This window comes from Pseudophryne corroboree, chromosome 4 (genome assembly GCF_028390025.1).
Source record: "Pseudophryne corroboree isolate aPseCor3 chromosome 4, aPseCor3.hap2, whole genome shotgun sequence".
NCBI classification, from domain to species: domain Eukaryota; kingdom Metazoa; phylum Chordata; class Amphibia; order Anura; family Myobatrachidae; genus Pseudophryne; species Pseudophryne corroboree.
Genome location: NC_086447.1, coordinates 57,191,123 through 57,212,551, shown reverse-complemented (window position 1 = coordinate 57,212,551; position 21,429 = coordinate 57,191,123). Strand labels below are relative to the sequence as shown.

Below are 21,429 nucleotides of genomic sequence, written 5' to 3'. Positions count from 1 at the left end.
TAGCTGAACTGGAGATATGGGGGTATTGAAGTTACCGCACTGTAATGTCTTGACGTTCTGTTTTCAGAAATAATTAAATAAGTAAACATTGTTTCTCTATCGTCCTAAGTGGATGCTGGGGTTCCTGAAAGGACCATGGGGAATAGCGGCTCCGCAGGAGACAGGGCACAAAAAAGTAAAGCTTTACTAGGTCAGGTGGTGTGCACTGGCTCCTCCCCCTATGACCCTCCTCCAGACTCCAGTTAGATTTTGTGCCCGAACGAGAAGGGTGCAATCTAGGTGGCTCTCCTAAAGAGCTGCTTAGAGAAAGTTTAGTTTAGGTTTTTTTTTTCTTTACAGTGAGTCCTGCTGGCAACAGGATCACTGCAACGTGGGACTTAGGGGGAAAGTAGTAAACTCACCTGCATGCAGAGTGGATTTGCTGCTTGGCTACTGGACACCATTAGCTCCAGAGGGATCGAACACAGGCCCAGCCGTGGAGTCCGGTCCCGGAGCCGCGCCGCCGACCCCCTTGCAGATGCTGAAGCGTGAAGAGGTCCGGAAACCGGCGGCTGAAGACTCCTCAGTCTTCATAAGGTAGCGCACAGCACTGCAGCTGTGCGCCATTTTCCTCTCAGCACACTTCACTGGGCAGTCACTGAGGGTGCAGAGCGCTGGGGGGGGGCGCTCTGAGAGGCAAATATAAACCTTATACAAGGCTAAAAATACCTCACATATAGCCCATAGGGGCTATATGGAGATATTTAACCCCTGCCTGACTGGAAAAATAGCGGGAGAAGAACCCGCCGAAAAAGGGGCGGGGCCTATCTCCTCAGCACACGGCGCCATTTTCTGTCACAGCTCCGCTGGTCAGAACGGCTCCCAGGTCTCTCCCCTGCACTGCACTACAGAAACAGGGTAAAACAGAGAGGGGGGGCACATTAATGGCTATATATATATATATTAAAGCAGCTATAAGGGAGCACTTAATATAAGGATATCCCTTGTATATATAGCGCTTTGTGGTGTGTGCTGGCAGACTCTCCCTCTGTCTCCCCAAAAGGGCTAGTGGGTCCTGTCTTCATTAGAGCATTCCCTGTGAGTTTGCGGTGTGTGTCGGTACGTGGTGTCGACATGTATGAGGACGATATTGGTGTGGAGGCGGAGCAATTGCCAAATATGCAGATGTCACCCCCCAGGGGGTCGACACCAGAATGGATGCCTTTATTTGTGGAATTACGTGATGGTTTATCTTCCCTTAAACAGTCAGTTGAGGACATGAGGCGGCCGGACAATCAATTAATGCCTGTCCAGGCGCCTCAAACACCGTCAGGGGCTGTAAAACGCCCTTTGCCTCAGTCGGTCGACACAGACCCAGACACGGGCACTGATTCCAGTGACGACGGTAGAAATTCAAACGTATTTTCCAGTAGGGCCACACGTTATATGATTTTGGCAATGAAGGAGACGTTACATTTAGCTGATACTACAGATACCGTAAAACAGGGTATTATGTATGGTGTGAAAAAACTACAAACAGTTTTTCCTGAATCAGAAGAATTAAATGACGTGTGTGATGAAGCGTGGGTTGCTCCTGATAAAAAGTTGATAATTTCAAAAAAGTTATTGGCATTATACCCTTTCCCGCCAGAGGTTAGGGCGCGCTGGGAAACACCCCCTAAGGTGGACAAGGCGCTCACACGCTTATCCAAACAAGTGGCGTTACCCTCTCCTGAGACGGCCGCACTTAAGGATCCATCAGATAGAAAGATGGAAGTTATTCAAAAGAATATATACACACATGCAGGTGTTATACTACGACCAGCTATAGCAACTGCCTGGATGTGCAGTGCTGGAGTAGTTTGGTCAGAATCCCTGATTGAAAATATTGATACCCTAGATAGGGACAATGTTTTACTGTCGTTAGAACAAATAAAGGATGCATTTATCTATATGCGTGATGCACAGAGGGATATTTGCACACTGGCATCTCGGGTGAGTGATATGTCCATTTCAGCCAGAAGAGCCTTATGGACACGACAGTGGACAGGCGATGCGGATTCAAAACGTCACATGGAGGTTTTGCCGTATAAAGGGGAGGAGTTATTTGGAGTTGGTCTATCAGACTTGGTGGCCACGGCTACTGCCGGGAAATCCACTTTTTTACCTCAAGTCACTCCCCAACAGAGAAAGGCACCGACCTTTCAACCGCAGCCTTTTCGCTCCTACAAAAATAAGAGAGCAAAGGGCTTGTCGTACCTGCCACGAGGCAGAGGAAGAGGGAAGAGACACCAACAGGCAGCTCCTTCCCAGGAACAGAAGCCCTCCCCGGCTCCTGCAAAAACCTCAGCATGACGCTGGGGCCTCTCAAGCGGACTCGGGGACAGTGGGGGGCCGTCTCAAAAATTACAGCGCGCAGTGGGCTCACTCGCAGGTAGACCCCTGGATCCTGCAGATAATATCTCAGGGGTACAGGTTGGAATTAGAGACGGATCCTCCTCATCGTTTCCTGAAGTCTGCCTTACCAACCGTCTCTTCCGAAAGGGAGAGGGTGTTGGAAGCCATTCACAAGCTGTACGCTCAGCAGGTGATAGTCAAAGTACCCCTATTACAACAAGGAAAGGGGTATTATTCCACTCTATTTGTGGTACCGAAGCCGGATGGCTCGGTAAGGCCTATTCTAAATCTGAAGTCCTTGAACCTCTACATAAAAAAGTTCAAGTTCAAGATGGAGTCACTCAGAGCAGTGATAGCGAACCTGGAAGAAGGGGACTTTATGGTATCCTTGGACATCAAGGATGCGTATCTACACGTTCCGATTTACCCCGCACACCAGGGGTACCTCAGGTTCATTGTTCAAAACTGTCACTATCAGTTTCAGACGCTGCCGTTCGGATTGTCCACGGCGCCTCGGGTCTTTACCAAGGTAATGGCCGAGATGATGATTCTTCTTCGAAGAAAAGGCGTATTAGTTATCCCATACTTGGACGATCTCCTAATAAGGGCAAGGTCCAGAGAACAGCTGGAGACAGCTTTAGCACTATCTCAAGAGGTGCTAAGACAACACGGGTGGATTCTGAATATTCCAAAATCCCATTTAATCCCGACAACTCGTCTGCTGTTCCTAGGAATGATTCTGGACACGGTTCAGAAAAAGGTTTTCCTTCCAGAGGAAAAAGCCAAGGAGTTATCCGATCTGGTCAGGAACCTCCTAAAACCAGGAAAAGTGTCAGTACATCAATGCACAAGAGTCCTGGGAAAAATGGTGGCTTCTTACGAAGCAATTCCATTCGGCAGATTCCATGCAAGAATATTCCAAAGGGATCTGTTGGACAAATGGTCAGGGTCGCATCTGCAGATGCACCTGCGAATAACCCTGTCACCAAAGACAAGGGTGTCACTTCTGTGGTGGTTGCAGAAGGCTCACCTATTAGAAGGCCGCAGATTCGGCATTCAGGATTGGATCCTGGTGACCATGGACGCCAGCCTGAGAGGCTGGGGAGCAGTCACACAAGGAAGAAACTTCCAGGGAGTATGGACGAGTCTGGAAAAGTCTCTTCACATAAACATTCTGGAACTAAGAGCAATCTACAATGCTCTAAGCCAGGCGGAACTTCTCCTGAAAGGAAAGCCGGTGTTGATTCAGTCGGACAACATCACGGCGGTCGCCCATGTAAACAGGCAGGGCGGCACAAGAAGCAGGAGTGCAATGGCAGAAGCTGCCAAGATTCTTCGCTGGGCGGAGAATCACGTGATAGCACTGTCAGCAGTGTTCATCCCGGGCGTGGACAACTGGGAAGCAGACTTCCTCAGCAGACACGATCTTCATCCGGGAGAGTGGGGTCTACATCCAGAAGTCTTCAACATGTTAATAGACCGTTGGGAAAGACCAATTGTAGACATGATGGCGTCTCGCCTCAACAAGAAACTGGACAAATATTGCGCCAGGTCAAGAGATCCACAGGCAATAGCTGTGGACGCACTGGTAACTCCTTGGGTGTACCAGTCAGTGTATGTGTTTCCTCCTCTGCCGCTCATACCAAAGGTATTGAAGATCATACGGCAAAGAAGAGTAAGAACAATACTAGTGGTTCCGGATTGGCCGAGAAGGACTTGGTATCCGGAACTTCAAGAGATGCTCACGGACGAACCGTGGCCTCTACCTCTGAGAAGGGACCTGCTACAGCAGGGTCCCTGTCTTTTTCAAGACTTACCGCGGCTGCGTTTGACGGCATGGCGGTTGAACGCCAGATCCTAAAAGGGAAAGGCATTCCAGAAGAAGTCATTCCTACCTTGATTAAGGCACGGAAGGAAGTCACCGTGAAACATTATCACCGCATTTGGCGAAAATATGTAGCGTGGTGCGAGGATCGGAGGGTTCCGACGGAGGAATTCCAACTGGGTCGTTTCCTACATTTCCTGCAATCAGGATTATCTATGGGTCTCAAATTGGGATCCATTAAGGTTCAAATTTCGGCCCTGTCAATATTCTTCCAAAAAGAATTGGCCTCTGTCCCTGAGGTCCAGACTTTTGTCAAGGGAGTACTGCATATACAGCCTCCTGTGGTGCCTCCGGTGGCACCGTGGGATCTAAATGTAGTTTTAGATTTCCTCAAATCCCATTGGTTTGAACCATTGAAAAAGGTGGATTTGAAATATCTCACATTGAAAGTGACTATGTTACTAGCCCTGGCCTCTGCCAGGAGAGTATCTGAATTGGCGGCTTTATCTTATAAAAGTCCTTATCTAATTTTCCATTCGGATAGGGCAGAACTGCGGACTCGTCCGCATTTTCTCCCTAAAGTGGTATCAGCATTTCATCTGAACCAACCTATTGTGGTGCCTGCGGCCACTAGCGACTTGGAGGACTCCAAGTTGTTGGACGTTGTCAGAGCCTTAAAAATATACATTGCAAGGACGGCTGGAGTCAGAAAATCTGACTCGCTGTTTATATTGTATGCACCCAACAAGTTGGGCGCACCTGCTTCTAAGCAGTCGATTGCTCGTTGGATTTGTAACACAATTCAACTTGCACATTCTGTGGCAGGCCTGCCACAGCCTAAAACTGTAAAAGCCCACTCCACAAGGAAGGTGGGCTCATCTTGGGCGGCTGCCCGAGGGGTCTCGGCATTACAACTCTGCCGAGCAGCTACGTGGTCGGGGGAGAACACGTTTGTAAAATTTTACAAATTTGATACCCTGGCAAAGGAGGACCTGGAGTTCTCTCATTCGGTGCTGCAGAGTCATCCGCACTCTCCCGCCCGTTTGGGAGCTTTGGTATAATCCCCATGGTCCTTTCAGGAACCCCAGCATCCACTTAGGACGATAGAGAAAATAAGAATTTACTTACCGATAATTCTATTTCTCGGAGTCCGTAGTGGATGCTGGGCGCCCATCCCAAGTGCGGATTATCTGCAATACTTGTACATAGTTATTGTTAACTAATTCGGGTTATTGTTAAGGAGCCATCTTTAAGAGGCCCTTTCTGTTGTCATACTGTTAACTGGGTTTAGATCACAAGTTGTACGGTGTGATTGGTGTGGCTGGTATGAGTCTTACCCGGGATTCAAAATGCCTCCCTTATTGTGTATGCTCGTCCGGGCACAGTACCTAACTGGAGTCTGGAGGAGGGTCATAGGGGGAGGAGCCAGTGCACACCACCTGACCTAGTAAAGCTTTACTTTTTTGTGCCCTGTCTCCTGCGGAGCCGCTATTCCCCATGGTCCTTTCAGGAACCCCAGCATCCACTACGGACTCCGAGAAATAGAATTATCGGTAAGTAAATTCTTATTTTTCTCTTAATTTAGCCAATGGATCAAACGGCACTTAAGAACAGCGACGTCCTGATTCTCACTGGTCTCACCCAGATTCCCACCGCTAACCCTGACGGAATGGTGGGCGAGTTCTGCAGCAATCTAGGTAAGGGCCTGGATGTTACACACACGGGACCTTTCTCTATACATTAATTATGGTTTTTAAATCCATTTTTTATAGAAGACTCCCCCACGTTACGGAACCCTAATACTGGCTGATCCCAGCAGAAACACCTGTGATATGTGCATGTTCCGTTATTGGACAGATACACAGAGGGCGTCATTGTTCCTTAGTACTATAAGCAGCCCGCTCTAGCTGTGCCCATCACATTACAGCTGGGTAACATAGATGTCTGATAACAGTACAGGAATATGTATACAGCGGAGTACAGATAGATTGGAACATTTAACAAGCCTTTCGGGTGAAAAATGACCAATGGGAACTGGATCATCATTTTCATCCTTCCTACTGCCCTTAGATGCAACGAAAGATTTGCTATAAAAATACCCAAACCTGCACTTACCTGTCCTATCCCATACACAGACCTGCACTTACCTGTCCTATCCCATACACAGACCTGCACTTACCTGTCTTATCCCATACACAGACCTGCACTTACCTGTCCTATCCCATACACAGACCTGCACTTACCTGTCCTATCCCATACACAGACCTGCACTTACCTGTCCTATCCCGTACACAGACCTGCACTTACCTGTCCTATCCCATACACAGACCTGCACTTACCTGTCCTATCCCGTACACAGACCTGCACTTACCTGTCCTATCCTGTTCCAGACCTGAGTTTACCTGTCATATCCAAGTGCTACAGAAATAAATCTGACCAGCATTGTATTTATGTCACGAGTAATGTGCTATTATATACTGTTTTCCTGTCTCTCCAGCAATGACCATACGTAACGGAGGTAACGTGCTGGTGCCGTGTTACCCCTCTGGGGTAATCTATGACCTTCTGGAGTGTCTGTATCAGTACATCGACTCGGCAGGACTCAGCAATGTCCCCTTCTATTTCATCTCCCCGGTGGCCAACAGCTCCCTGGAGTTCTCACAGATCTTTGCAGAGTGGTAAATAAGGGGCTGAGACGTTGGGACGTTGGGGCGTCGGTGGCGGGTTTTCTCTTTCCTGTGTAGGCCGCACAGTAAGGACAGGCTGCTCCCGGTGAGACGGCTGGAGTCAGAAACGTTCTGCCAGTGACTGGGGGAAAGTGAAGATGTGTGCAGGGAACAGGGCTTAGTGGAAGGAAATGGGGACGGGGGAAGAGGTTAGAGGTGATAAGGGGGTGCATGAAATTAAAGCGGAAGTTTAAATATCATGTGTTTGGTAACGGAGGTCTTCCAGACAAAATATGTAGACTAAAGTGAACGATGACAGATGTATGGATATGACGGAGACCTGGCTGGATGGACGTCACACCTGGGCATTACATTAAGATAATTATACAGAAGCAGTATTACAATAGGGGGAGATTTACGTATGAAAAATGATTTTAGGATCTGCCCAGGGGGAAGACGCGTCTGGAAATACAGTGTAGAGTCTCCAGATATCGACAGAGAAAAAGATACAGGTTTCCTAATTGGGGATTGTTATGGTCCACCTAACCTAAAGGAGTGAAGTTGAAATATATTTGGGCAAGATAAATGGGAGAGCTTGGTAAATTCTTTTCTAGAAGGGAGGTGGGTACAGGTGCATAAGTGTTTGTGCTAAGGTTGGAGTATTTCACTTTAATCACACTGGGCTGAGCAAATGGGAATTTATTTTGACCTGTCGCTGAGTAACCTACAGAAGTAAGAGCAGCTGCGTTAGGACCTGCGGATGTGCCACGTACTGTCCTGCTGCAAGTGACACTCTCCATTAGAAATCTGGATAATGATGGTGGCATGCCATGAATAAATAACACGTTTTGTGGTTATTACTCTGCCCCAGCTGGAGAGATTTAAAGTTCATCCGTTCTCTTCCCCCAGTAGTAGTGGCTGTAGCAACATTCCTAATAATTCTGCCCATCAATTCACTAATAACTGGTGATGCCATGTAAGTACAAGCCTTGTGACACATATGGCAGCTGTGCTATTCTACAGTTGGGAAGGAGAGACAAGACAAAAAACCCTTGTTTGGGAGCACTCATTTGAATAAATTAAATTAGATTAGATGAGGTAAGTATGGAAAAAAATATAAATACGATAAAACTTAACCTTTAATTGTTTCTCAAATAAAAGGAAAAAAAGGGGGAGGAGGAATAGTATGAAGAATATAGGACTCGTGTCTGGTAATTTAGCGAAAAAAACTTGTTTAACCCTTTTAGCAAATGAGGTACAAGTGGCTAGGAGAAGGTGAAAATATTGGAAGTGATAAATTGGAAGGATATAGGTATATTCAAGTGAAATGAGTATATCCAGGACCGTCACTATATATGCCTCAATACAAAGGTATCCAAATGGAGAGTGATATGGTAGCAAGTTTGAATGAGCAATGTTGAATGTTGTATTAGAGATAGAGGAAAAAGGGGGCCCACTGCACCTGGTATTCTCAGGGGGTTTCCCATCCTGATACTGACCAGGCCATACCTGCTTAGCTTCCGAGATCGGACAGGATCGGGCGCATTCAGGGTAGTATGGCCGTGGGCCTGGGGTGAGAAAGAAGTGAAAGAAAATAAGAGCAAGATTTCAATGTCCGTGCTGAATACAAATCCACCATGGGTGGTCCGGGAGTGTTTTTCCAGAAACAGACATAGGGGTATAGTCAGTTTTGGAGAATTAAAATGGGGCCCACTGCACCTGGTATTCTCAGGGGGTTTCCCTTCCTAATACTAGCCAGGCCACACCTGCTTAGCTTCCGAGATTGGACAGGATCGGGCGTATTCAGGGTAGTATGGCCGTGGGCCAGTGTGAGGAAAAAATTGAGTGGAAAGGGAGAATGCACTGTTTTAGTGTACTTCACACTCAACCACAACCACTGATGGTTTCGGGATAGTATTTCCAGACAATGTAAAAATAATTGGTGTCTGGGTTTAGGGAGGATGTGTATAGTTGGAGAAATTTAGGAAAGTGATATATGATGTGAGTGTGTGTGAATCATGTCACTAAATGAAAAAAAATTTTTTGGGGGGATGTATGAAAAGGTAGAGTGAGGCTTGAAAAAAATTATATATACTCTAATTAACTGATGTAAAGGACAAAACACACAGAGTAGGTTAGTCCCTATGCGAAAGAAAATAAATGGTCATATATTATGACGGAGCTCAGGGCTGGCTCCTAAGTGACAATACTTACCTTTAATTCCTAAGTAGGAAGAAATGAATACCTCTATCTCATATCAAATATCAAATAGTCAGAGATGAAGTATGAAAAATGCTACCATAAAACATATGCATATTGAAAAAACAAATTGTATCTTTAGATCACATTTTGGTATCTGTATATAGTAATAGTAGAACCTTGGAGGCAAGGGCGGGTATGAGGACTAAGTGCCACAGATTATTACTGTAATTCAGCAAGCTGTTGTGAAACAGAAAATATAGTATTTAGATTGCTATTGCGATATCTGTGACAAGGGTAAATAAAGTGGTGTATAATGGTCTGATGACCGTTACCACTGTCATGGGGTAAATTGACACCTCTTTACAAATTGATGATAAGTATAGGCATAATTGATGACCCTAATGGTCTGATGAAATCACCCAGTATAGGTCGTTTGTAAGGAGGAAGCACACTATTGAGCGCAAGGAACAGTGCTAAGCACTGTATAATCAGTTTAGAGCAGGGAAAAAGTTTCCGTGCTGCACTGATTTGGAGGGGCTCTCGTGACCAAGCCAAAAGGTGAAACGTACGTTGAGAGAAGCGTCAACAGTGACGTCATCGCGGCGACGCCCAACCCGGAAGCGGGCGGCCGCGCTCGTCACTAACAGCGGGACCAGCAGGACTTTGAAAAGGTAAGTAAAACATATAAAATCCGCCGCAGATCGTGCGGCCAGGGTACATAACACTAGACCACCAGGGTCTTAGGCGCATCACTCCAAATCAGTGCAGCACGGAAACTTTTTCCCTGCTCTAAACTGATTATACAGTGCTTAGCACTGTTCCTTGCGCTCAATAGTGTGCTTCCTCCTTACAAACGACCTATACTGGGTGATTTCATCAGACCATTAGGGTCATCAATTATGCCTATACTTATCATCAATTTGTAAAGAGGTGTCAATTTACCCCATGACAGTGGTAACGGTCATCAGACCATTATACACCACTTTATTTACCCTTGTCACAGATATCGCAATAGCAATCTAAATACTATATTTTCTGTTTCACAACAGCTTGCTGAATTACAGTAATAATCTGTGGCACTTAGTCCTCATACCCGCCCTTGCCTCCAAGGTTCTACTATTACTATATACAGATACCAAAATGTGATCTAAAGATACAATTTGTTTTTTCAATATGCATATGTTTTATGGTAGCATTTTTCATACTTCATCTCTGACTATTTGATATTTGATATGAGATAGAGGTATTCATTTCTTCCTACTTAGGAATTAAAGGTAAGTATTGTCACTTAGGAGCCAGCCCTGAGCTCCGTCATAATATATGACCATTTATTTTCTTTCGCATAGGGACTAACCTACTCTGTGTGTTTTGTCCTTTACATCAGTTAATTAGAGTATATATAATTTTTTTCAAGCCTCACTCTACCTTTTCATACATCCCCCCAAAAAATTTTTTTTCATTTAGTGACATGATTCACACACACTCACATCATATATCACTTTCCTAAATTTCTCCAACTATACACATCCTCCCTAAACCCAGACACCAATTATTTTTACATTGTCTGGAAATACTATCCCGAAACCATCAGTGGTTGTGGTTGAGTGTGAAGTACACTAAAACAGTGCATTCTCCCTTTCCACTCAATTTTTTCCTCACACTGGCCCACGGCCATACTACCCTGAATACGCCCGATCCTGTCCAATCTCGGAAGCTAAGCAGGTGTGGCCTGGCTAGTATTAGGAAGGGAAACCCCCTGAGAATACCAGGTGCAGTGGGCCCCATTTTAATTCTCCAAAACTGACTATACCCCTATGTCTGTTTCTGGAAAAACACTCCCGGACCACCCATGGTGGATTTGTATTCAGCACGGACATTGAAATCTTGCTCTTATTTTCTTTCACTTCTTTCTCACCCCAGGCCCACGGCCATACTACCCTGAATGCGCCCGATCCTGTCCGATCTCGGAAGCTAAGCAGGTATGGCCTGGTCAGTATCAGGATGGGAAACCCCCTGAGAATACCAGGTGCAGTGGGCCCCCTTTTTCCTCTATCTCTAATACAACATTCAACATTGCTCATTCAAACTTGCTACCATATCACTCTCCATTTGGATACCTTTGTATTGAGGCATATATAGTGACGGTCCTGGATATACTCATTTCACTTGAATATACCTATATCCTTCCAATTTATCACTTCCAATATTTTCACCTTCTCCTAGCCACTTGTACCTCATTTGCTAAAAGGGTTAAACAAGTTTTTTTCGCTAAATTACCAGACACGAGTCCTATATTCTTCATACTATTCCTCCTCCCCTTTTTTTCCTTTTATTTGAGAAACAATTAAAGGTTAAGTTTTATCGTATTTATATTTTTTTCCATACTTACCTCATCTAATCTAATTTAATTTATTCAAATGAGTGCTCCCAAACAAGGGTTTTTTGTCTTGTCTCTCCTTCCCAACTGTAGTCCAATCTACAATTTTCCTGGGAGCACCGCCAATCAGTAGCAGTTCCTAATCACATTTTTTCAACTGCATTTATATTGGTTTTCTTATGCTATTCATATATCTTACTTAGATTATTAACACTAGTGCGGTTCCAAATTCAACCTTATATATATAAAGCTGTGCTATTCTCCCAGAATTGTCCTGTTTGACAAAGTAAAAAAAAAAAAAAAGTTACGTTTCTTTTGCTATTCTCCCCAGTCTACTGTCTTGCAGTACACATTGTCAGCCACAAGATGGCAGTGCTTGCATCTAACGTTTCCTTTCTTCCTACAGGCTTTGTCACAACAAGCAGACAAAAGTCTATCTCCCGGAGCCCCCGTTCCCTCATGCAGAGGTAAGGTCGTTAAGCATTCCTGAGGATATATTACCACCATGTTTAAAGTTATAAAGTCAACACTTTTAAAATGCTTACAGTTGCGTGTTTAACACGTCTGCATACCGGGTTCCATCTCAGTCCCCAACGTTTTTACTATAACTACATACCTCACAGGGGGTCCTTAAAGGGGACAGTGGTGGTGAAATTATGGGTTGTAGTAAAATTGTTACCTCTTTGTGTCATCCACAGCCACTGTGCTGAATGGTTATTGGGAGGTGGCACATAAATTATTTGCTGTTACGCTTTGCTTCTGTTCTGTACAGATTACCTGGTTGTTACAGAAGTTGTCCCGTTACGTAGCATAGGACAGATGCCATTTAATGCCGCCTTCTGAACCCCTTTATGTACAACTGTCCTTTTTTGGGAGGGGGAAGAGGTTTTGCAGCTCTGGCGATACCCTGTCCACTCAGCTCCTCCCATCAGATGTATACTTCAGTAGCCCTCATACACTGCTATATTAATGCAGAGGTCGATGTAATTACTCCCTAAATAGGCCCATTTGGTCTCAGATATTAGTACCAGATGAGGAGCTGCACCAAGAGCTATGGATGTGTACAGTTGGTGCATATGTGGTTCTCCGGCCTTCCCTGGCATGGTTGTGTCAACCTGTCCTGTTATCGGAGGAGAGGACACTGTTCCTATAGCTATCCCCTGACATGTGGTGTCAGCCTGTCCTGTTATCGGAGGAGAGGACACTGTTCCTATAGCTGTCCCCTGGCATGTGGTGTCAGCCTGTCCTGTTATTGTAGGAGAGGACACTGTTCCTATAGCTGTCCCCTGGCATGTGGTGTCAGCCTGTCCTGTTATTGTAGGAGAGGACACTGTTCCTATAGCTGTCCCCTGGCATGTGGTGTCAGCCTGTCCTGTTATCGGAGGAGAGGACACTGTTCCTATAGCTATCCCCTGGCATGTGGTGTCAGCCTGTCCTGTTATCGGAGGAGAGGACACTGTTCCTATAGCTGTACCCTTGCATGTGGTGTCAGCCTGTCCTGTTATCGGAGGAGAGGACACTGTTCCTATAGCTATCCCCTGGCATGTGGTGTCAGCCTGTCCTGTTATTGGAGGAGAGGACACTGTTCCTATAGCTGTCCCCTGGCATGTGGTGTCAGCCTGTCCTGTTATCGGAGGAGAGGACACTGTTCCTATAGCTATCCCCTGGCATGTGGTGTCAGCCTGTCCTGTTATCGGAGGAGAGGACACTGTTCCTATAGCTGTACCCTTGCATGTGGTGTCAGCCTGTCCTGTTATCGGAGGAGAGGACACTGTTCCTATAGCTATCCCCTGGCATGTGGTGTCAGCCTGTCCTGTTATCGGAGGAGAGGACACTGTTCCTATAGCTATCCCCTGGCATGTGGTGTCAGCCTGTCCTGTTATTGGAGGAGAGGACACTGTTCCTATTGCTATCCTCTGGCATGTGGTGTCGGCCTGTCCTGTTATCGGAGGAGAGGACACTGTTCCTATAGCTATCCCCTGGCATGTGGTGTCAGCCTGTCCTGTTATCGGAGGAGAGGACACTGTTCCTATAGCTATCCCCTGACATGTGGTGTCAGCCTGTCCTGTTATTGGAGGAGAGGACACTGTTCCTATAGCTATCCTCTGGCATGTGGTGTCAGCCTGTCCTGTTATCGGAGGAGAGGACACTGTTCCTATAGCTATCCCCTGGCATGTGGTGTCAGCCTGTCCTGTTATTGGAGGAGAGGACACTGTTCCTATAGCTATCCCCTGACATGTGGTGTCAGCCTGTCCTGTTATCGGAGGAGAGGACACTGTTCCTATAGCTATCCCCTGGCATGTGGTGTCAGCCTGTCCTGTTGTCGGAGGAGAGGACACTGTTCCTATAACTATCCCCTGGCATGTGGTGTCGGCCTGTCCTGTTGTTGGAGGAGAGGACACTGTTCCTAAAGCTATCCCCTGGCATGTGGTGTCAGCCTGTCCTGTTATCGGAGGAGAGGACACTGTTCCTATAGCTATCCCCTGACATGTGGTGTCAGCCTGTCCTGTTATTGGAGGAGAGGACACTGTTCCTATAGCTGTCCCCTGGCATGTGGTGTCGGCCTGTCCTGTTATCGGAGGAGAGGACACTGTTCCTATAGCTGTCCCCTGGCATGTGGTGTCAGCCTGTCCTGTTATCGGAGGAGAGGACACTGTTCCTATAGCTGTCCCCTGGCATGTGGTGTCAGCCTGTCCAGTTATTGGAGGAGAGGACACTGTTCCTATAGCTGTCCCCTGGCATGTGGTGTCGGCCTGTCCTGTTATCGGAGGAGAGGACACTGTTCCTATAGCTATCCCCTGGCATGTGGTGTCGGCCTGTCCTTTTGTTGGAGGAGAGGACACTGTTCCTATAGCTATCCCCTGGCATGTGGTGTCAGCCTGTCCTGTTATTGGAGGAGAGGACACTGTTCCTATAGCTATCCCCTGGCATGTGGTGTCAGCCTGTCCTTTTATCGGAGGAGAGGACACTGTTCCTATAGCTATCCCCTGACATGTGGTGTCAGCCTGTCCTGTTATTGGAGGAGAGGACACTGTTCCTATAGCTGTCCCCTGGCATGTGGTGTCAGCCTGTCCTGTTATCGGAGGAGAGGACACTGTTCCTATAGCTATCCCCTGGCATGTGGTGTCAGCCTGTCCTGTTATCGGAGGAGAGGACACTGTTCCTATAGCTGTACCCTTGCATGTGGTGTCAGCCTGTCCTGTTATCGGAGGAGAGGACACTGTTCCTATAGCTATCCCCTGGCATGTGGTGTCAGCCTGTCCTGTTATTGGAGGAGAGGACACTGTTCCTATAGCTGTCCCCTGGCATGTGGTGTCAGCCTGTCCTGTTATCGGAGGAGAGGACACTGTTCCTATAGCTATCCCCTGGCATGTGGTGTCAGCCTGTCCTGTTATCGGAGGAGAGGACACTGTTCCTATAGCTGTACCCTTGCATGTGGTGTCAGCCTGTCCTGTTATTGGAGGAGAGGACACTGTTCCTATAGCTATCCCCTGACATGTGGTGTCAGCCTGTCCTGTTATCGGAGGAGAGGACACTGTTCCTATAGCTATCCCCTGGCATGTGGTGTCAGCCTGTCCTGTTGTCGGAGGAGAGGACACTGTTCCTATAACTATCCCCTGGCATGTGGTGTCGGCCTGTCCTGTTGTTGGAGGAGAGGACACTGTTCCTAAAGCTATCCCCTGGCATGTGGTGTCAGCCTGTCCTGTTATCGGAGGAGAGGACACTGTTCCTATAGCTATCCTCTGGCATGTGGTGTCAGCCTGTCCTGTTATCGGAGGAGAGGACACTGTTCCTATAACTATCCCCTGGCATGTGGTGTCGGCCTGTCCTGTTATTGGAGGAGAGGACACTGTTCCTATAGCTATCCCCTGACATGTGGTGTCAGCCTGTCCTGTTATCGGAGGAGAGGACACTGTTCCTATAGCTATCCCCTGACATGTGGTGTCAGCCTGTCCTGTTATTGGAGGAGAGGACACTGTTCCTATAGCTGTCCCCTGGCATGTGGTGTCGGCCTGTCCTGTTATCGGAGGAGAGGACACTGTTCCTATAGCTGTCCCCTGGCATGTGGTGTCAGCCTGTCCTGTTATCGGAGGAGAGGACACTGTTCCTATAGCTGTCCCCTGGCATGTGGTGTCAGCCTGTCCAGTTATTGGAGGAGAGGACACTGTTCCTATAGCTGTCCCCTGGCATGTGGTGTCGGCCTGTCCTGTTATCGGAGGAGAGGACACTGTTCCTATAGCTATCCCCTGGCATGTGGTGTCGGCCTGTCCTTTTGTTGGAGGAGAGGACACTGTTCCTATAGCTATCCCCTGGCATGTGGTGTCAGCCTGTCCTGTTATTGGAGGAGAGGACACTGTTCCTATAGCTATCCCCTGGCATGTGGTGTCAGCCTGTCCTTTTATCGGAGGAGAGGACACTGTTCCTATAGCTATCCCCTGACATGTGGTGTCAGCCTGTCCTGTTATTGGAGGAGAGGACACTGTTCCTATAGCTATCCTCTGGCATGTGGTGTCAGCCTGTCCTGTTATCGGAGGAGAGGACACTGTTCCTATAGCTATCCCCTGGCATGTGGTGTCAGCCTGTCCTGTTATTGGAGGAGAGGACACTGTTCCTATAGCTATCCCCTGACATGTGGTGTCAGCCTGTCCTGTTATCGGAGGAGAGGACACTGTTCCTATAGCTATCCCCTGACGTGGTGTCAGCCTGTCCTGTTATCGGAGGAGAGGACACTGTTCCTATAGCTATCCCCTGGCATGTGGTGTCAGCCTGTCCTGTTATCGGAGGAGAGGACACTGTTCCTATAGCTGTCCCCTGACATGTGGTGTCGGCCTGTCCTGTTATCGGAGGAGAGGACACTGTTCCTATAGCTGTCCCCTGGCATGTGGTGTCGGCCTGTCCTGTTATCGGAGGAGAGGACACTGTTCCTATAGCTGTCCCCTGGCATGTGGTGTCAGCCTGTCCTGTTATCGGAGGAGAGGACACTGTTCCTATAGCTGTCCCCTGGCATGTGGTGTCGGCCTGTCCTGTTATCGGAGAGAGGACACTGTTCCTATAGCTGTCCCCTGGCATGTGGTGTCGGCCTGTCCTGTTATCGGAGAGAGGACACTGTTCCTATAGCTGTCCCCTGGCATGTGGTGTCAGCCTGTCCTGTTATCGGAGGAGAGGACACTGTTCCTATAGCTGTCCCCTGGCATGTGGTGTCAGCCTTTCCTGTTATCGGAGGAGAGGACACTGTTCCTATAGCTATCCCCTGACATGTGGTGTCAGCCTGTCCTGTTATTGGAGGAGAGGACACTGTTCCTATAGCTATCCCCTGACATGTGGTGTCAGCCTGTCCTGTTATTGGAGGAGAGGACACTGTTCCTATAGGACACTGTTCCTATAGCTGTCCCCTGGCATGTGGTGTCAGCCTGTCCTGTTGTTGGAGGAGAGGACACTGTTCCTATAGCTGTCCCCTGGCATGTGGTGTCAGCCTGTCCTGTTATCGGAGGAGAGGACACTGTTCCTATAGCTATCCCCTGACATGTGGTGTCAGCCTGTCCTGTTATCGGAGGAGAGGACACTGTTCCTATAGCCGTCCCCTGGCAGGTGGTGTCAGTCTGTCCTGTTATCGGAGGAGAGGACACTGTTCCTATAGCTATCCCCTGGCATGTGGTGTCAGCCTGTCCTGTTATCGGAGGAGAGGACACTTCCTATAGCTATCCCCTGACATGTGGTGTCAGCCTGTCCTGTTATTGGAGGAGAGGACACTGTTCCTATAGCTATCCTCTGGCATGTGGTGTCGGCCTGTCCTGTTATCGGAGGAGAGGACACTGTTCCTATAGCTATCCCCTGGCATGTGGTATCGGCCTGTCCTGTTATCGGAGGAGAGGACACTGTTCCTATAGCTATCCCCTGGCATGTGGTATCGGCCTGTCCTGTTGTTGGAGGAGAGGACACTGTTCCTATAGCTATCCCCTGACATGTAGTGTCAGCCTGTCCTGTTATTGGAGGAGAGGACACTGTTCCTATAGCTATCCTCTGGCATGTGGTGTCAGCCTGTCCTGTTATCGGAGGAGAGGACACTGTTCCTATAGCTATCCCCTGGCATGTGGTGTCAGCCTGTCCTGTTATTGGAGGAGAGGACACTGTTCCTATAGCTATCCCCTGGCATGTGGTGTCAGCCTGTCCTGTTATCGGAGGAGAGGACACTGTTCCTATAGCTATCCCCTGACATGTGGTGTCAGCCTGTCCTGTTATCGGAGGAGAGGACACTGTTCCTATAGCTGTCCCCTGGCATGTGGTGTCGGCCTGTCCTGTTATCGGAGGAGAGGACACTGTTCCTATAGCTGTCCCCTGGCATGTGGTGTCGGCCTGTCCTGTTATCGGAGGAGAGGACACTGTTCCTATAGCTATCCCCTGACATGTGGTGTCAGCCTGTCCTGTTATCGGAGGAGAGGACACTGTTCCTATAGCTGTCCCCTGGCATGTGGTGTCGGCCTGTCCTGTTATCGGAGGAGAGGACACTGTTCCTATAGCTGTCCCCTGGCATGTGGTGTCGGCCTGTCCTGTTATCGGAGGAGAGGACACTGTTCCTATAGCTGTCCCCTGGCATGTGGTGTCAGCCTGTCCTGTTATCGGAGGAGAGGACACTGTTCCTATAGCTGTCCCCTGGCATGTGGTGTCAGCCTGTCCTGTTATCGGAGGAGAGGACACTGTTCCTATAGCTGTCCCCTGGCATGTGGTGTCAGCCTGTCCTGTTATTGGAGGAGAGGACACTGTTCGTATAGCTATCCCCTGGCATGTGGTGTCGGCCTGTCCTGTTATCGGAGGAGAGGACACTGTTCCTATAGCTGTCCCCTGGCATGTGGTGTCAGCCTGTCCTGTTATCGGAGGAGAGGACACTGTTCCTATAGCTATCCCCTGACATGTGGTGTCAGCCTGTCCTGTTATTGGAGGAGAGGACACTGTTCCTATAGCTATCCCCTGGCATGTGGTGTCAGCCTGTCCTGTTATCGGAGGAGAGGACACTGTTCCTATAGCTATCCCCTGACATGTGGTGTCAGCCTGTCCTGTTATTGGAGGAGAGGACACTGTTCCTATAGCTGTCCCCTGGCATGTGGTGTCGGCCTGTCCTGTTATCGGAGGAGAGGACACTGTTCCTATAGCTGTCCCCTGGCATGTGGTGTCAGCCTGTCCTGTTATCGGAGGAGAGGACACTGTTCCTATAGCTATCCTCTGGCATGGGGTGTCGGCCTGTCCTGTTATCGGAGGAGAGGACACTGTTCCTATAGCTATCCCCTGGCATGTGGTGTCGGCCTGTCCTGTTGTTGGAGGAGAGGACACTGTTCCTATAGCTATCCCCTGGCATGTGGTGTCAGCCTGTCCTGTTATCGGAGGAGAGGACACTGTTCCTATAGCTGTACCCTTGCATGTGGTGTCAGCCTGTCCTGTTATCGGAGGAGAGGACACTGTTCCTATAGCTATCCCCTGGCATGTGGTGTCAGCCTGTCCTGTTATCGGAGGAGAGGACACTGTTCCTATAGCTATCCCCTGGCATGTGGTGTCAGCCTGTCCTGTTATTGGAGGAGAGGACACTGTTCCTATTGCTATCCTCTGGCATGTGGTGTCGGCCTGTCCTGTTATCGGAGGAGAGGACACTGTTCCTATAGCTATCCCCTGGCATGTGGTGTCGGCCTGTCCTGTTGTTGGAGGAGAGGACACTGTTCCTATAGCTATCCTCTGGCATGTGGTGTCAGCCTGTCCTGTTATCGGAGGAGAGGACACTGTTCCTATAGCTATCCCCTGGCATGTGGTGTCAGCCTGTCCTGTTATCGGAGGAGAGGACACTGTTCCTATAGCTATCCCCTGACATGTGGTGTCAGCCTGTCCTGTTATTGGAGGAGAGGACACTGTTCCTATAGCTATCCTCTGGCATGTGGTGTCAGCCTGTCCTGTTATCGGAGGAGAGGACACTGTTCCTATAGCTATCCCCTGGCATGTGGTGTCAGCCTGTCCTGTTATTGGAGGAGAGGACACTGTTCCTATAGCTATCCCCTGACATGTGGTGTCAGCCTGTCCTGTTATCGGAGGAGAGGACACTGTTCCTATAGCTATCCCCTGGCATGTGGTGTCAGCCTGTCCTGTTGTCGGAGGAGAGGACACTGTTCCTATAACTATCCCCTGGCATGTGGTGTCGGCCTGTCCTGTTGTTGGAGGAGAGGACACTGTTCCTAAAGCTATCCCCTGGCATGTGGTGTCAGCCTGTCCTGTTATCGGAGGAGAGGACACTGTTCCTATAGCTATCCCCTGACATGTGGTGTCAGCCTGTCCTGTTATCGGAGGAGAGGACACTGTTCCTATAGCTGTCCCCTGGCATGTGGTGTCAGCCTGTCCTGTTATCGGAGGAGAGGACACTGTTCCTATAGCTGTCCCCTGGCATGTGGTGTCAGCCTGTCCAGTTATTGGAGGAGAGGACACTGTTCCTATAGCTGTCCCCTGGCATGTGGTGTCGGCCTGTCCTGTTATCGGAGGAGAGGACACTGTTCCTATAGCTATCCCCTGGCATGTGGTGTCGGCCTGTCCTTTTGTTGGAGGAGAGGACACTGTTCCTATAGCTATCCCCTGGCATGTGGTGTCAGCCTGTCCTGTTATTGGAGGAGAGGACACTGTTCCTATAGCTATCCCCTGGCATGTGGTGTCAGCCTGTCCTTTTATCGGAGGAGAGGACACTGTTCCTATAGCTATCCCCTGACATTTGGTGTCAGCCTGTCCTGTTATTGGAGGAGAGGACACTGTTCCTATAGCTGTCCCCTGGCATGTGGTGTCAGCCTGTCCTGTTATTGTAGGAGAGGACACTGTTCCTATAGCTGTCCCCTGGCATGTGGTGTCAGCCTGTCCTGTTATTGTAGGAGAGGACACTGTTCCTATAGCTGTCCCCTGGCATGTGGTGTCAGCCTGTCCTGTTATCGGAGGAGAGGACACTGTTCCTATAGCTATCCCCTGGCATGTGGTGTCAGCCTGTCCTGTTATCGGAGGAGAGGACACTGTTCCTATAGCTGTACCCTTGCATGTGGTGTCAGCCTGTCCTGTTATCGGAGGAGAGGACACTGTTCCTATAGCTATCCCCTGGCATGTGGTGTCAGCCTGTCCTGTTATTGGAGGAGAGGACACTGTTCCTATAGCTGTCCCCTGGCATGTGGTGTCAGCCTGTCCTGTTATCGGAGGAGAGGACACTGTTCCTATAGCTATCCCCTGGCATGTGGTGTCAGCCTGTCCTGTTATCGGAGGAGAGGACACTGTTCCTATAGCTGTACCCTTGCATGTGGTGTCAGCCTGTCCTGTTATTGGAGGAGAGGACACTGTTCCTATAGCTATCCCCTGACATGTGGTGTCAGCCTGTCCTGTTATCGGAGGAGAGGACACTGTTCCTATAGCTATCCCCTGGCATGTGGTGTCAGCCTGTCCTGTTGTCGGAGGAGAGGACACTGTTCCTATAACTATCCCCTGGCATGTGGTGTCGGCCTGTCCTGTTGTTGGAGGAGAGGACACTGTTCCTAAAGCTATCCCCTGGCATGTGGTGTCAGCCTGTCCTGTTATCGGAGGAGAGGACACTGTTCCTATAGCTATCCTCTGGCATGTGGTGTCAGCCTGTCCTGTTATCGGAGGAGAGGACACTGTTCCTATAACTATCCCCTGGCATGTGGTGTCGGCCTGTCCTGTTATTGGAGGAGAGGACACTGTTCCTATAGCTATCCCCTGACATGTGGTGTCAGCCTGTCCTGTTATCGGAGGAGAGGACACTGTTCCTATAGCTATCCCCTGACATGTGGTGTCAGCCTGTCCTGTTATTGGAGGAGAGGACACTGTTCCTATAGCTGTCCCCTGGCATGTGGTGTCGGCCTGTCCTGTTATCGGAGGAGAGGACACTGTTCCTATAGCTGTCCCCTGGCATGTGGTGTCGGCCTGTCCTGTTATCGGAGGAGAGGACACTGTTCCTATAG

At 48.8% G+C, this 21,429-nt stretch overlaps 1 protein-coding gene and 4 pseudogenes across 2 annotated transcripts in view; 3 read left to right on the top strand and 2 right to left on the bottom strand.

Annotated features, from left to right (window-relative positions):
- INTS9 (integrator complex subunit 9) overlaps positions 1 to 21,429 on the top strand; it is a 112,634-nt gene that overhangs the window by 52,904 nt on the left and 38,301 nt on the right. For both annotated transcript variants that reach the window (XM_063915070.1, XM_063915069.1), the window contains exons 9-11: positions 5,787 to 5,898; positions 6,699 to 6,879; positions 11,853 to 11,913. In XM_063915070.1, the coding sequence (XP_063771140.1) occupies positions 5,787 to 5,898; positions 6,699 to 6,879; positions 11,853 to 11,913 (354 nt within the window). The remainder of the gene's footprint in view (positions 1 to 5,786; positions 5,899 to 6,698; positions 6,880 to 11,852; positions 11,914 to 21,429) is intronic.
- LOC134913124 (5S ribosomal RNA) lies at positions 8,318 to 8,435 on the bottom strand (annotated as a pseudogene).
- Positions 8,575 to 8,692, bottom strand: LOC134912051 (5S ribosomal RNA; annotated as a pseudogene).
- Positions 10,733 to 10,850, top strand: LOC134912050 (5S ribosomal RNA; annotated as a pseudogene).
- LOC134913123 (5S ribosomal RNA) lies at positions 10,990 to 11,107 on the top strand (annotated as a pseudogene).